The sequence below is a fragment of the Mauremys reevesii genome, linkage group 15 (assembly GCF_016161935.1).
Source record: "Mauremys reevesii isolate NIE-2019 linkage group 15, ASM1616193v1, whole genome shotgun sequence".
In the NCBI taxonomy this organism is placed as follows: domain Eukaryota; kingdom Metazoa; phylum Chordata; order Testudines; family Geoemydidae; genus Mauremys; species Mauremys reevesii.
The window spans coordinates 2,783,410-2,799,725 of NC_052637.1; the positions used below are offsets into that span (position 1 = coordinate 2,783,410).

Here is a 16,316-nt window from a genome sequence, read left to right on the forward strand (position 1 = left end):
CTAGGGATGCCCATGGATGCAGCCCTAATCCTCCTCGCCCCAAGATCCTGCACCAAACAACTTCCTTCCCAAAATAAAAGCCGCCTACCTGGCACCTCCTCTGCTGTTTGTTCTTCCCCAAGCACCGTCCGCTGGGACTGGCTACCTTCCTCCTAGCTTGAAAACAGCTCCTGGCGGCATGCGTCTAGGGATGCTGGGCTGTCCTTTGGCTCTGGGACCCCCCCTCTTCAACACTCTCGCTCCCGCTTTCCTCTTCCTTGAACTCTGTGCTGCTACGGCCTCTGAGGTGTCCAAGGTGGTCTTCGGAGTGGAGGTGAGATCACCCCCAAGTATGGTGTCTATCTCTTTGTAGTAATGGCAGGTCACAGGGGCAGCACTGGAGGGGCGGCTTCCCTCCCACACTTTGCAGTAGGCACTCCGCAGCCCCTTCACTTTAACCCTGCACTGCATCCCAGTCCTGGACCCTTTCCATCATGGCCCTAGATATTTGCCCGAAGGTATCGTAATTCCTACGGCAGCAGCACAGCTGGGACTGGACAGCTTCCTCCCCCCAAACACTGATGAGGTCCAGCACCTCGCCATTGCTCCATAGTGGGGATTGCCTGGCGCGTGGAGGCATGGTCACCTGGAAAGATGCGCTGAGAGCACTCCACGCCTGCAGGAAGGGGAATTTCAAAATTCCCAGAGAATTTAAAGGGCAGGTCTGGCAGTTGGTCACCTGAGGGCAGGGCAGTAGAGTTCAAAGTGATGACCAGAGCAGCTAGAACAGGCATTGTGGGACACTTCTGGGGGCCGATCAGAGCGCAGTGATAGACCAGGGTGTCCACACTGGCACCGCCTGTGGGAGGGAAGGTGATGCTAGCAAACTCAGCACCAGGTTATGCCAAGGCCCCCAGGTCTCACTGAGAAATGCCTGGCTGGAAACCAGTCTGGATCACCTGTGTGTTAGTGCTGTTAAAATAGAGATTTGATTTATAAAAAAGTCCTTAGCTTTTTGAAATACTTGTGAGTTGGTGCCTGCATTAACCTCACTTATAATATCTGTATCCATGTTATAGGGTAATAGCTCAGTGTTTGCTCCGCCATTATAAATGTATTTGCTGCGAAACTATGAATCTAGTCAGGAGGGAAGGAAGCATCACCGAGCGTAAAATACTAGATTACCACAAGAGGTGAGTTGGTTTAAGGGACCATCACAAAGGCAGGCTTGCCTGAGTGGCAGGATATGTCAGTCTGTGACTCCATGTTAAGGCTGTTATAGTGCTTGAGGGGTTCAGACTAGATACCTAGTGGGTGAAATCTAAATATAGAACATACAACCAGCATGGGGTTTGTGCCCTGGTTTGGTACTCACATGCCTGAGCTCCTCTAGACAGCGGGATTGAACCTGGGTCTCAAGGACTGGGAGGAGGACTGGCTCCCAGGGATAGCACCTGAGATACAGCAGTGCTGGGCGGGCTCAGGGGAGCAGAGGGAAAGCTCCAGCCTGCTGCCTGCCAGGCTAAGGCCCCTGGAAGGAAGGGCTAAGAAGGTGCCAGGGCCAAGGGGAACTGGCCCAGGGAGAGCGAGCAGCAGAGGGGCGAGAAGGAAGGCAGGACATGGCTGTCGCTAGAGGGTCCCCGGGCCGGCAGCCAGAGGAGCGGGCAGGCCTGGGTCCCCCCCTTACACAGCACTAGCCGCAGAGGAGTGTGGCCTGATACAAACGGTGGCTTGTCCCTGAGGCAAGGGGCTAGACTTTGGGGCTGCAGTTGGCCACGGCGGCAGGTGCTGACTGAGAGCTGCTGATACCCCCCCGGAAGGGGGGTAAGAATGGAGGAGTTGGTGCTGCTGGGAGCAGTGCTCTGAAGAGGACACCGTGGTTCAAGAGCGATGTTGGTTCAGCGAGATGGTGGAGGGACAGAGGGCCGGAACAGGCAAGTCACCATGTGCAGAGGGCACTCCAGGCTGGACAGAGCTAATTCCCAGAGTGACCAGCAGGAGGCGCCATGGTGGAGAGCTTGGTACAGTTTAGAAAGCTGTTGGGACAGCGAACAGCATGAATGGGCCTTTGTCCTCCTTAGGCAGAAAGAGGAATAATAATAAAATCATTTTATCCATGTGGGAATTGAGACGGGGGGAAGGTTGGCTCCATGGGCCAGATTCACCCCTGTACTGGCAAAAGGAAAGAGGGGAGGGGCCATTTGTGACTCTGCTGTTCAGTGGCTGCAGGGGCCGGTGCAGACCTTGGCACAGGCAGAGGAAGTTCTGAAGCCAGCCAGAGCTACACCCCTGTGACAATGGCCACCGTGTGTCTTGCCCAGCGTGCAGAGTGTCAGAGGCCCAGCTTTACACTGCCCACCTCCCTCTGTCCCTCATCCACCCTCCTCCCTCTTCCACCCCCACCCCATTCCCAGCCCTCTCAGGAACCCGCCTTGTGCCTGAAGCTGCTGTGCAGGAGGCACAAGTGGCTCCTGTGCAGAAGGGATCCCTGACCATGGCGGTGGGGCTTTCCCCTTCCCTACTACAGCTCATTTGGTCCAGACTAGCTGCCGTACGGGACCAGAGCTCAGTGTTGAGCTGGGTCCAGATTAATAAACAGCTTTTAATTTAGGGTCTAGATGTTGGGTGCCGTCCTTTAGGCTCCTGGGCCTGGTTCTCACAGGGTTTGGGCACCTGCAGCTCCTACTGACTCCACCTAGCAGCTGTGGAGGCCAGGGGCAGCCCGTCCATATAGGCGAACTTGGCAGTCATCTAGGGTGTCAAGTTAAATGGGGTGCCAAATTTGAGGAAAAAAATCAAATGAAAAAAAAGAAAAAGGTGGAAAAAAATATAAATAAAATAATGGAGATGTCATTATTTCAACTCCTATGCACGTACGGCAGGAATATGAATTATAATTCATTTTTCCACATTTCTGAGAATGTATTAATATGTCAAATATTTTACTTACTGCAGAAATAAAGATTTTAGCAAAAAATAAATAAATTTGCGACATAGTGTCAAGATGACCCACTCTGCAATTTTGATAAGCAATAACTCAGCCACAGTGAAACATATCCTTCAGCGGCAAGAGCTGCAATGCTAGTGACACCTAACTCAAATATACATCAAGGTCACATAGACAGAAATTCCTGAAGAGTGGAGATATCGTGATTGATACATGTCAAACAGTCATTTTAACACACGTCACAGGTAGATGGTTAAGAATCGAGCGAATACTGTGGAAAATTGTCTTTCTTGGTGCCAAAGAATAAAGAATAACGTCTTTCAGCATTATACATCCAAAATGTGAGTATCTTTAAGCGTTATTAAACCTTAGCATTATTATCGGTCTGTATAATGATGAGCTTTTCTTTGTTATAACTGGTTCATGTGTAATAAATAAGGTCCATAAAATAAAAGAAACAGTGTTAATGCTTAATAGACTACGAAAGTGATGACGTCACACTCCACGCGGGTAACCGTGAGGAAGGGGATTACTTTCCAAACAACCGGTGTCAGGTTATAACGTCAAAAAAGGCCATTTTGTTTCCGCTGTAACTAACTGTTTTAATAGGTAACTGAGTGTATGTTACTGATCATTGAACCTTTAAGCAGTGAAAAAACGTGTTGGGATGGCTGCAATGTGGTTTAAATCGCCAACCATGTGGTGTGTGTGGCAGCCATCCTTAACGCTATAATGCTTGCAGTCGGCAGCACAATATATGACAATATTCAAATGCCCCATGGCAGAAAGAGGAAAAATAAGACCCTCAGGAACTGAGTATAGTAAACAAAAGGCTGAGAAGGAAAAGGAGCAAGTGAAACAGCAGGGATCCTTCCAGAAATATCTTCTCTTTAATCCAAATAAAGATGGAAGCAGTTTACAGTATCCAGATAAAGGACTTTTACCCTGCTCCAACCCCTCCCTGAAACCAATCTGCAGCCCGCAGCTCTCTGCCGTCCTCCAGGCACCTCCCCATGCCACCAAATAGCTAATTGGCAGCCCACAGAACAGCTATACCTGGTGGGTGCTGAGCTCCCCCTATATTTGTTCTATGGGTGTTTGAGCTCTGGAGCACCCATGGGGTCAGCACCTCTGCTGCTTACAGTCATGGGACCGAGCAGTGACCAAGTATAAACAGTGACTTCCAATGAGACTTAGCCACGTCCTGCTGTTAATGGGCAGGTCGGTAAGGCCAAAATTTACAGCAGTGGCCTAATTGTGGGTGTCTCGGTTTATCTTCTCGACATACAGGAGTTCAGGGCACGTGTTCCACCTGCATTCGCAGCTGCAGCTGGAGTCAGTGGGCGCTGCGGGTGCCCAGCCCCTTGGAGAACCAGCCCCTCAGCATCTACCCAAATTTGGACCCTAAATCAAAAGACATTCTTGACATTTGGACCCAGCCCATCAGTGTGCTCTGGCTCCTGGTCCAGCCAGCACGGCTGTTTGTGCCTCCTCCCCAGCAGCTGCAGGCACAGGGAGCGCTCCTGGGAGGGGCGGGAGGCAGTGGGGGTGGAAAGGGATAGAGGGGTGTGGCCAGGGTGAAGCTGCACCTCTTTTACTCTGCACCCTGGCAAAGCCCCTTACCATTAAAGCTGCGATGCGGCTCTGGCTGGAGCTCAGGACTAGCCTGGCTGCTGCTAAGGTCTGCACTGTCCTTTGCAGCCACTAAATAGTGGCCTGCTGAACCAGCCCTTTCCTTGCCTCAGTTTCCCCATCTCTACAATGCCTGGGTGTCTGTTCGTATTACAGTCTATGGAGGACGAGGGCCCCGTGGTGCTGAACTCTGAGCAGACGCTGAGGAAATAGACCCGAAAAGCTTACGATTCAGTGTCCCGATCCTGAAAGGTCTCAGCGTCCCAATGATGCCAAAGGGACCGAAATGGGTAAAATTACAGTCACTATTTACTGAGAAAGGGTCGGAGCACAAAAATGTCTCCCCCCGAGCTGTCTGACTGAATGTCTCTAAGTAACCAGTTGCACATGGTACATACGACAGCCAGGGGAGAGAAATGACAGGTACGATATGAACCATTCCAGTCTTTTTCCTTCCTGTAACCCTGTACCAAAGCACTGAATCTGCTCTGCTCTGCAATGCTGAGTGAAGACCCAGGTACCTGAGGGAGCAGCAGGGGAAAGGTGTTTGAATGATGCCTGCAAATCTCAGGCCTTGCGGAGACCAACAAAAGATCAGCACTTCCCTGCGCTGAGCTGCAACGTCTATTAATGACGTTGTTAAACCTCTGCAACACTGGACCCGGGTAACTAGCTCCATCTGCAGCAGCTTCTCTGCCCAGCACGGCTCCCTCACAACAGCTGAATTCCCTCTCCTTGTCCCTGATGGCAGCTTCCCAGACTGCCCCAGGCCTCCTCAGTCGGTCCCCACATCCCCTCCTGCAGCCACAATGGGCAAGTGGCCTGAGAGGTCTCTGTTTATCCCACACCAGGTACCTGCAGCCCCTAGTGCGAGCTCCCTGAACACCTGCTGCCCTTGGCCGTTGGGCCCCAGCGCTCACCTGGGGGACAGGAGCTTGGTCTCCCTGCAGTCCCTGGGCTCTCTGCTGGGACTGACAAACAGGGAGAAAATGGGGGCAGGGCCTTGCTGGGTGTGGTTGTGTTACAGGGGCACCTGCCCCACTAGGGCCTAGGCTGAGACCCCAGCACATTCCACAGGCCCCTGAGCCGCCATCAGATGGACTTTCAGCCTCGGTCTGTGTGGTGGTGGAGGAGGCACTAGGTTGCTGCTGGGGGAGGGAGGGAGGAGATTTACCTGCTTACAGACAATTTTAACAGTTCTAAAGCTTCAACTTCTTGAATCTCAGTGTCCAGTGTCATTAAATAGTTCTGGTCTGACCAAAATATTGTCTGATCCCCCCATAATTTCCCACAACTGTGAAAATTTTAACTGGAATCAAATGCTTAAAACCCAGATTGTTGTGCAGCTGTGAAAGTTAAAATCAATAAATATAAAAATTGCTTAAAATAAACATCATCTGTCAAAATTATATAGTATAGAAAAAAATTCTGCCCAGCCTGACTATCACTCCTAACACACAGCTCCTGCTCCTGCAGGCTCATCCTCACAGGGGGGCTGCCTCAGGGACCCTCCCCACCAGCACATGGGCTGATTGCAGGACCGTATCCCTAGTGCTACATTTTTACACTAAAGCCTCAGAGGTGAAATTGTTTGGGTCCTTCCTGCTCTGCAAACAGCCTGAGCCATTCTCAGGCAAGGAAACACCCCCTTGCTGCTGCAGGCGGGGCATAGTGTGAATTCAGGAAATTGAAACAAAGCCTGTTACAAACTGCCAGAGGGAGCCATGGCTGCAGAGAACCCCGTGGAAAGTCTCCAGGAGGAAGCGACATGTCCCGTCTGTCTGGAACATTTCACAGAACCTGTCAGTGTGGAGTGTGGGCACAATTTCTGCCGAGCCTGCATCAGCCAGTGCTGGGAGGAATCTGATACAGCCGCCTCCTGCCCTCAGTGCAGAGAAACTGTGCAACAGGGAAACCTCAGGCCCAACAGGCAGCTGGCAAATGTCGTAGAAATCACCAAGCGGTTGAGTTTACAACCAGCAAAGGGAACAGGAGGGGACGGGGTGTGCGGGGAACACCAGGAGGCTCTGAAACTGTTCTGTGAAGAGGATCAAAGCCCCATCTGTGTGGTGTGCGGCAGATCCCGGGCTCACCGCGCTCACACGGTGGTTCCCATCCAGGAGGCTGCCCAGGAGTACAAGGTAGGGAATTGCTGTAAAATTTAATGGGTTAACTTTTGGGGTTTAATGACAGGCTAATTTCACTGAGAGTTCCTGTCACGGGTGTGACTCATCATTCAGCTCTGTAAAGTCTTCATTGTACGGGAGATGCTATAAGAAAATTAATGGTCTGGCAGTGTGGCAACAGAGGCAAACTATCAAGTCTTGAAATCAGGATCTATCCCCCCTTCCCCAAGGCTCCGCCGAAGCCCTGCTCAATCCATAGCCCTCTCTCTCCATTGCTCACTTTCACCGGTAAGGGCAGGGAGTTGGGGTTTGGGTGGGGGTGCAGGCTCCGGGCTGTGACCAAGGGGTTCGCAGTGTGGGAGGGGGCTCTGGGCTGGGACAGAGTGTTGGGGTGCTGGAGTGGGTACGGGGGGCTGGCTCTGGGAGGAGGGTTAGGGCTGGGGCAGGGGGTTGGGGTACAGGAGGGGGTGTGGGGTGCTGGCTCCAGCTGGGTGGCATTGGCTTACCTCAGGTGACTCACGGTCAGCAGCGCTAAGGCAGGCTTCCTGCCTGCCCCAACCCTACGCCACTCCCAAAAGGAGCCAATGTGCCCCTGGGCCCCCTAGCGGGGGGGGGGGCATGTGGCCCTGCATGCTGCCCCTCCCTGCAGGCACCACTCCCACAGCTCCCATTGGCCACAGTTCCTCATTTACGGCCAATCTGAGCTGCGGAGGCGGTGTTTGCAGTCAGGAGCCATGTGCGGAGACCCATGCCCTCAGCCCAGACTGTGGGGGCATGCTGGCTGCTTCTGGGAGTGCCGTGCAGTTGGGGCAGGCAGGGAGCCTGCATTAGCAGCAGCAGCCAACCCTGCTGTGCCACGGAGATCACAATCAACCGGGAGCATCTCCAGGATCGACTAGTCGATAGGAATCAACCAGTAGGTGACCACTGGTCTAGCTAGACAAATCTCCCCAGACCCAGTCCAAGACTCAAACCACTTTGCCATGCTGCCATCTTAGCATCAGCCCCACCCAGTGATGAAGTGTCTCTGTTAGGAGAGAGAGACGCCTTGATAAAGGTCCCAGGCCCACCAGGGAGAGGAGGATTCTGAACTCCCGTCTCGCTCCACGAGGGATTAATCTCAGATGCTGCCGGCCTGCAATAGAGGAGATCACTGGGCTAAACCCTGCATGGGACCCCGAGCACCTTCAGTCAGCACACAAAAGGGCTCCAGACAGCTCAGGTCCATGCCAAGTACCACTGGGATTACACTGGATTGTAGCAAAACTAACCCCAGGCTGGAGCTGACCGGTGCCAGTCTGACCTGCTCTGTTGTGTACGTGGGCAAGGACCAGCCAGAGCTGTTCTGTTAGTCCCACCAGGCAGTCTTTTGTAATCTCCCAGAATGCACTGCTTCCGGGATCTTTACCAGGGAATGGGACTGTGGGGTACCTGCCCAGGGGGCATTGCCATGGAGAGGGGTTAGGACAGAACTGGGGCAAACCCCAACCCGTTCTTTATACAAATCTGCATTGTGTCTAATTAGGATGGTCACCGAGGCATCCCCAGAACATAGGACATGCCCACGCCTGCCTTCATGGGCCCGTCCTCACCAGTATCACTCGCCCTGCGTGAGCCCCACCAACGCTTTTTTCAACGTGTCCCCACCTGCATCATTCTGCATGAAGGTGCCACCCCCAGCCACGCCCCCACTGTCATGGGTATCCTCCTGCAGCCTCAGTCTCCTCCACCTTTTTCATCGGACAAACACACATCCAGTGCCAAGTCCCTACCAGACACGGATAGTGCTCCACAACACTGGGACTGTGCAGCTTCCAACCAGATGAATGGCCTCCTGACGTCTCATTTGGTTTGCCCTGGTGCTTAGACCAGCTCAGCCCAACCCCAGAGCAGTCCCCAGGGCTTCAGGGCTGAACTCCCAGCCCCTATTTAAACCCTGGTGGCTTCTGGCATTTGTATCACTTGGTTCGTTAAACTCTCTACAAAACAGCTTTATTGATTTATCCCCATGTAACTTTGGTGCCATGTTATGCTCTGTACCACTAATCAGTTCACAAATTCCAGTAAAGCTTGGTTATAATTGAGATCTCCCTCTAATTACTGAAAAGACTGAATCTGAATAGGTAACGAGTCCGAATGTGAAACGTTCCCAGTCTCCATTAATGAGGTTTCATCTCCTTGCTGGTCCTGATGTCACAAAGTGATTAGAACCTCAGTCATCTTGGGTTTGGGGGGAAAAACACCCACTTCCAAGCACCTCTCAACTATCCAGATGAAACCTCCTAAATCATTTCTCTTTCTTCAGGAAAGAATCCAGGCCCACTTCAAAACTCTGAGGGAAGAGAGAGAAAAGCTGCTGGGACTGAAAGCGACTGGAGAGGGGAATAGCCAGGAGTATCTGGTAGGTGCCTGTTGTTATGAACTGGCGGGGACTGGCAGTGGGGGGTCTTTTTGCAGGCAGACTCCTGTGTGGCCTTGGTGAACATGGGCTTGTGTGTGTTTCTCCAGGATCATGGATTGCTGGGTTAGATTCATGTATAAACAAGCCCTAAGCTGCCATTTTCTTTGATGAGTTAATATCTAGCCTTTGGTGGCTTGCCCAGAAATCCTCCCCAAGTGAACTGAATGTCCCCGTGAAGTGCTGTCCGCTGTGTCTGGTCATTTTGTGCATTTTTTGAAATGTTTGTTTCTTTTAACTCTCCTGGCGTCTCTGTCAGTGTAGTGCTGTGTCCTGCCTCCTGCTGCTCTGGGTGTGAATTTCCAGAGACCATAAATAACAGAAGATGCTGACCATGACAGGCATGGAAACATCCATTTCAGAGGAATACAGAGGCCAAAGGGGAAGGTGTGAGAGAATCCTCTGCCTAGTACACACAGGGTAGAGTCAAATGTCAGAAATATGAGTCAACAGTGTGATGCTGTTGAAAAAAAAGCAAACGTGATTCTGGGATGCATTAACAGGTGTGCTGTGCGCAAGACACGAGAAGTCATTCTTCCCCTCTACTCTGGGCTGGTCAGGCCTCAGCTGGAGTATTGTGTCCAGTTCTGGGCACTGCATTTCAAGAAAGATGTGGAGAAATTGGAGAGTGTCCAGGGGAGAGCAACAAGAATTAAATTAAATAAATGGAGATATCCTGTCTTCTAGAATTGAAAGATCATTGAGTCCACCCCCCTGCTTTCACTAGCAGGACCAAGTACAGATTTTGTTTGAGAGCTATAAGTGGCCCCCTCAAGGACCGAACTCACAATCCTGGCTTTAGCGAGTTAATGTTCAAACCACTGAGCTATCCCTCCACCTGTTTAAGAAGGAGTAAAGGTCTGGAGAACATGACCTACGAAGGAGGGCTGAAAGAATTGGGTTTGTTTAGTTTGGAAAAGAGAAGACTGAGAAGGGACATAACAGCAGTTTTCAGGTATCTAAAAGGGTGTCATAAGGAGGTGGGAGAAAACTTGTTCACCTTAGCCTCTAAGGATAGAAGGAGAAGCAATGAGCTTAAACTGCAGTAAGGGAAGTTTAGGTTGGACATTAGGAAAAAGTTCCTAACTGTCAGGGTGGTTAAACAGTGGAATAAACTGCCTAGGGAGGTTGTGGAATCTCCATCACTGGAGATATTTAAGAGTAGGTTAGATAAATATCTAACCGGGATGGTCTAGACAGTATTTGATCCTGCCATGAGGGCAGGGGACTGGACTCGATGACCTCTCGAGATCCCTTCCAGTCTTAGAGTCTATGAAAAATCTTAGTATTTTAAAAGACCTTCTCCCTCCTCCACACTCAGCTCTCCATGAAAGGACCCTGGGCTCCATCTATGTCCCTGACCAACGCCTTGCCCTATTTCCATGCAGAAGCAAACACAAACCGAGAGGCAGAAGGTTGTGTCCGAATTTCAGGAACTGCGGGAGTTCCTGGAGGAACAAGAGCGACTCCTGCTGGCCCAGCTGGAGAAGCTGGATGAGGAGATTGTGAGGATCCAGAATGAAAATGTCAGTAAACTCTCCGAGCAGATTTCCCATCTCAGTGAGCTGATCAGTGAGATGGAGGGGAAGTGTCAGAAGCCAGCGAGTGAATTCCTGCAGGTGAGGCTGAATGAGAAACGCAGATGGGTGCTCCAGGGTGCCCCCAATGGCTGCTCTGCCAATCAACTCCTCCTCCTCCCTCTAGCACCATCTGGCTGCTGTGATCAGCTGTTCCACTGTGTGAAGGAGAGGCTGGGAGGGAGAGAGACGAGCGGGGAGGGAGTGTGCTCACAAGAGGGGCCAGGGAAGAGGCAGGGTTGGGGTGAAGTGGGAGCAGGAAGAGTTGGGCTGGGGTGTGACATTGCAGGAAGGGTTGTGACGTGGGGTTGAGCACCCCCAGGGACAATTAGAAACTGGCAGTCATGATTAAAAACATGCCAGATCCCAACACAAGGAAGGGAGGACTCTTGAATCCTAAGCACTGGAGTCCAGCAGTCGGAGACCATTGTGTAACTCGGCGTGTGCATTGCTCACATGTGAGTAACTATTATTCTTTGCAGAGTCACAGACACAGAGATATGAGAGATGGAAAAGCCCCATTAGCTCAGGGAATCCATGACCCTGGGCTAGGGCAGGGCCTCTCTTCCTCATATTTGCAAAATCTCTTCCCTGGAATCCCGTGTGTGTGTCAGAGGGGACTGAAATTATTTTGTCTCTCTCTTTTCTAGGATATTAGAAGGACCTTGAGCAGGTACGTGCCTCTCTCTCACTCCCCCTCACACCTCGAAACGCTGGGGAAGAGCTTGGTGGTGATGTTAGCACTGCATCTCCCCAGGACTCTACAGCAAAATGTGTGAGGAAGGTCAAATGTTGGATACAAATCTCTCCCATCAACTTCATCCTGAGGTTCTCACCCTTGTATAGAAGACTCTGGAATTCTCCATTCAGTGGGAAGGACTGACCTCAAGTATTTCTTAGAGATGTCACCTCCTTGGGGGACTGGCTGCCCCGGAATATGAGGATGGAATATGGGTCTGTCGCTGCTTGGGCACAGGTCCCCATTCAGCCCAGGGCAGCAGTTGTCAAGAGTCTTTCCCACCTGACGATTGTTTGGAGACCTGTGTGGAATAAGCTGGGGAGGCGGGAGTTGGTGTCTCAGTCTAGTTCCTAGAGGGCAGATTTCTACAGCACTTCACCTGGGAACTTCCTGTTCCTCAGAGCGTGGAGGCCTAGGAGTGAATTGGCCATGGAGACTCAATTCCCCTTTTATCCCCAGAGCTGGTCTCTCCAGACCAGAGTTGAAGAATATTAAAGAGTCCTGTGAAGGGAAGGTTGTACGGCCATGGGCTGTGTTGCACCTGCTCTCAGATTGGGAGAAGTTGAGGAATTCTAACTCCAGGCATATCAGAGCAGAGACTCACTAGCCAGAATTTATAACAAGTCACACAATGAAATATAATCGTGGGAAATGGTTTCTCTCTAGGTGTGAGAAGGGGAAGTTCCAGCAGCCAGAGGAGATTTCTCCTGAACTGGAAGAGCGAGTCAGTGATTTCTCCCACAAAACGATTGTGCTATTGGAGACTATGGGGAAGTTCAAAGGTACCTAGAAGGGATCTGGGAATGGAAATTGGGATATGCCTCTGAGACTGAGGGAGGAGAGTGTCTCTGGCCAATTGGGTCACAATTAGATGATGCTTCTATTTAATTGTTGGGTGAGAATGTCACGCACTTGGGGTCCAAGTCACTCAGGTTGATATATTCAAGCCTTTATTTTTACTAAAAACATGCCTTTCCATGACAATTACTGTTAAAGAAAGAAATGACTCAGACTCATAGACTTTAAGGCCAAAAGGGACCATCATGATCATCCAGTCTGACCTCCTGCACATTGCAGGCCACAGAATCTCACCCACCCACTCCTGCAATAGACCCCAACCTCTGTCCGAATTACAAAGAATCCACCATTGAAATAGTTTAAATGTGTAAGTGACCTGTGCCCCATGCTGCAGAAGGCAGGAAACCCCCCAGGCTCTCTGCCAATCTGACTTGGGGGGAAATTCCTTCCCGACCCCAGATATGATGGTCAGTTGGATACCGAGCATTTTGGCAAGACCCAACAGCCAGACACATAGCAAAGAATTCTCTATAGCTCAGAGCCCTCCCCATCTACTGCCCCATCACCAGCCATAGGGCACATTTCTCAAAGGCGGATCCAGCCCATCACTGTGCTCGGGTCCAGGGCCGGTGCAAGGATGTTTCGCGCCCTAAGCGAAACTTCCACCTTGCGCGCCCCCCTCCCACCAAGGCAGCTCCCTCCCTCTGCCCTGAGGCGCCCCCCTTTGTGGCAGCTCCCCAGGCTCCTCCCTGAGGCACCCCCCCCACACCTCTGAGGCACCCCAGCTCACCCCTGCTCCGTGCACGAGCACGCTGTCGGTGCTTCACTTCTCCCGCCTCCCAGGCTTGCAGCGCCTAAGCTAATTGGTGCCGCAAGCCTGGGAGACGGGAGAAGTGAAACAGCCACGGCGTGTTCGGGGAGGAGGCGGGGCAGGGGTGAGCTGGGACGGGGAGTTCCCCTGTGTGCCGCTCCCTCCCCTTGCTGCAGGCGTCCCTCCCCGCGCTCCCCCTGCCCCAGCTCCCTCCACCTAAATGCCAGCGGAGACCGGGGCGGCCAAAGATCCAGCTGCCATCATCGCTGTTGAAGAAAATGGCGCCCCCCAAATCCCAGTGCCCTAGGCGACTGCCTAGGTCGCCTAAATGGTTGCACCGGCCCTGCTCGGGTCCCATACGGCAGATAGTCTCGGCCAAATAGACAATTGTAGGGAAGGAGAAAGCCCCGCAGGGCTGCCCAAAGGATTCAGGGGGCCTGGGGCAAAGCAATTTTGGGGGCCCCTTCCATTAAAAAAATTGCAATACTATAGAATACTATATTCTCATGGGGGCCCCTGCAGGGCCAGGGGCAAATTGCCCCACTTGCCCCCCACCCCCGGCAGCCCTGAAGCCCCGCCCCCATGGTCGGGATCCTCCAGCACCGGAGCCTCTGGTGCCTCCTCCGCAGCACCTGCAGGCAGAAGGCGTGTTCCTGAGAGGGCTGGGAATGGGGTGGGGGTGCTGAGGGCGGGTGGAAGACGGAGGGGGGTGGACGAGGGATAGAGGGAGGTGGGCAGTGTAAAGCTGGGCCTCTGAAACTCTTCTCCCTGGCCAAGACCCATGGGGGCCATTGTCATAGGGATATAGCTCTGGCTGGCTTCAGAACTTCCTTATCCTCTGCCAAGTTTTGCACCGGCCCCTGCAGTCACTGAACAGCAGAGTCACCCCTCTCCTGCTGGTACAGGGGTGAATTTGTCCAATTGAGTCAACTTTCCCTCACCTCAATTTCTACATTTATAAAATTTGTATTTCTGCCTATGGAGGACGAGGCCCCATCATGCTGCTTAGTGAAGATGGTGAATGAACAGACCCAATAACCTCTATGATAGACCCAGACCAGTGGGGTACAGGAGTCTGGTAGAAGGAAAATATACTGGCCACGGGATGAATAGTTCCCTGAGTGACCAGAGGAGGGGCTGCAGTAGAGCAGTCAGGACCCTGCTAGAACCAATTAAGACAGGCAGGCTAATTAAGACACCTGGAGCTAGTTAAAACCATACTAGAATCAGTTATGGCAGGCAGACTAATCAGGACACCTGGTTTAGAAAGGAGCTCCCATCAGTTAGTGGAGGGTGAGCGAGGAGTGAGAAGGTGCTGCTGGAGGACTGAGGCGTAGAAGCGTGATCAGGCTTCAGGAGGAAGATCCTGCAGTGAGGATAAAGAAGGAGCTGGGGGGGAGGCCATGGGGAAGTAGCCCTGAGAGTTGTAGCTGTAGCTGTCACGCATCTGATACAGGGGACATCGTAGACAGCTGCTCTCCAGAGAGCCCTGGGCTGGAACCCCATGTAGAGGGTGGGCCCGGGTTCCCCACATCCCACCAACTCCTGATTGGACACAGGAGGAGTTGACCTGGTCTGTGACCAACACCAGAGGGAAGGTCTAATTTGGAAAGGGATCTGGCCTGTACCCGACTCACTAGGTGGGACACAGGGACTGAGGGGATTGTTCTCCATTTCTCCCATGCTGGCCAGTGATGGGATTAGCTGAGTGAACGGCAGGTTTGAGCCTCTTGCAGAAGTGGCCAAACTGAGGGCAACCGTGAACCTCTGAGTTGAGCAAATCCGTCAAAAAAGCGCAGGACCCACCAAGGCAGAAGAGGAACTTTTAGAGCCAGGATTTCACAAACTCTCAATATCCTGTTAGTGTCAAAGGGACCAAAGTGGGCAAAGTTACTTTCATTCCAAAGTCTTTGCAGGGTCTGGGTCTAGATTACGGCAAAGGGCAGTAAGTGAATGAGACAAACCAACTGGAGTTTGAAGGCTGGGAGGGGATGAGGAGGGGAAAAGTAAATCTCACTGACAGATTGTCTGTCCTGGGATGTTTGTGAGGCTGCAAGGACGTTGGTTCCGTTGCTGGGAGATGCCTCAATGAGAGAGGAAAGAGATGCTTTCAGACCTATTTATATACAATATTTGAGTGTTTCTCTGTCATAATTAAAAGACAGTTCTAGGAGTTGAGAGTGGGGACGTTGTTATAAATATGAAAGCCTGAAATCTCGTCTCCTTTTTCCTTCTCCCCTTCAGACACTTTGCCGTCTGCACTAGAGACGAAAAGAGGAGGATCCCTAGGAACATTCAGACAGGGTGAGATTGCAGCTGGAGATTGTTTTTAAATGATCAGAAAACGTCTTCATGAGATTGTAACTAAAGTTACCAACCAAACTGATAACGACCATGACACACAGAGCCCTAACAACACCACACTGAACAGTGAGGAGCTCCCACGCTGAAGTCACACAAACACTCCTGACACCAACCTTAGTGCTGAGTTCATGCCCACTGTGCTGAACAGAAAAACTCTCCTTAAGCAGCCTGTGAACAGAGCTCTCTGCCCTGAGGGCTGACACATCCCTCTGCTCTACCCCAGTGCTGGGGGTCTCCCTCATCGTGATGCTACAACATCCTCCTTTCCTCTGGGCAGAGATGGGCTCTCCCATTGGAGCTGCTCACTGCTTCCTGGATTGAGGAGACGCTCTCCCTGTGAGGCTGTCAGCTCCTCCCTTCTCTCTGGGCTGGGGATGGGGCTACCCCACACAATGCCCCTTCTATTGTCTGGTCATAAGCAGCTCTTTCCCAATGCTGCACCTTTCTCTCCGTTCCCTGGCCTGGGAGTGGAGGCCACCTCACCCAATGCCATTTCCTTCTCTCTTTTCTTAATTGGCTCTTCCTACTCTGGCCGAGGAGTGGAGGCTGCATTTAGGGAAGGGAGCTTAGCTCTGGGGTTCAAAGCTGGTACCTGTCTCCTCTGCTCCCTCATTAAAACCTTCCTTGATGTGTCTCTGATGCTGGGAATGGAGCAGTCCCAGCAGAGGGAGCAGGGAACTGAAGCCTCAGCCAGCACATGAAAAACTAATGAAGTGGGTCCCATTACACAGACTGAGGAACTGCAGTGACATCCCTGCTCAGTCTCAGGTGCCCAGGGCAGAGGCAGCTCCCTGGGATCCAGGCCTGTCCCAGCCAGGATGGGGCTCCTGGGGAGTGTGAGAAATGGTCCCAGCCTCCTCTAAGGACAAACTCTGCCCCTAATGC

The 16,316-nt window shown here is 52.0% G+C and overlaps 1 protein-coding gene across 1 annotated transcript in view; it reads left to right on the forward strand.

Moving 5' to 3' along the window:
• The first annotated feature begins 6,282 nt into the window (after positions 1–6,282).
• LOC120383489 (zinc finger protein RFP-like) overlaps positions 6,283–16,316 on the forward strand; it is a 33,050-nt gene continuing 23,016 nt past the window's right edge. Inside the window, exon 1 of the mRNA XM_039501652.1 lies at positions 6,283–6,699. Within this exon, the coding sequence (XP_039357586.1) occupies positions 6,283–6,699 (417 nt within the window). The remainder of the gene's footprint in view (positions 6,700–16,316) is intronic.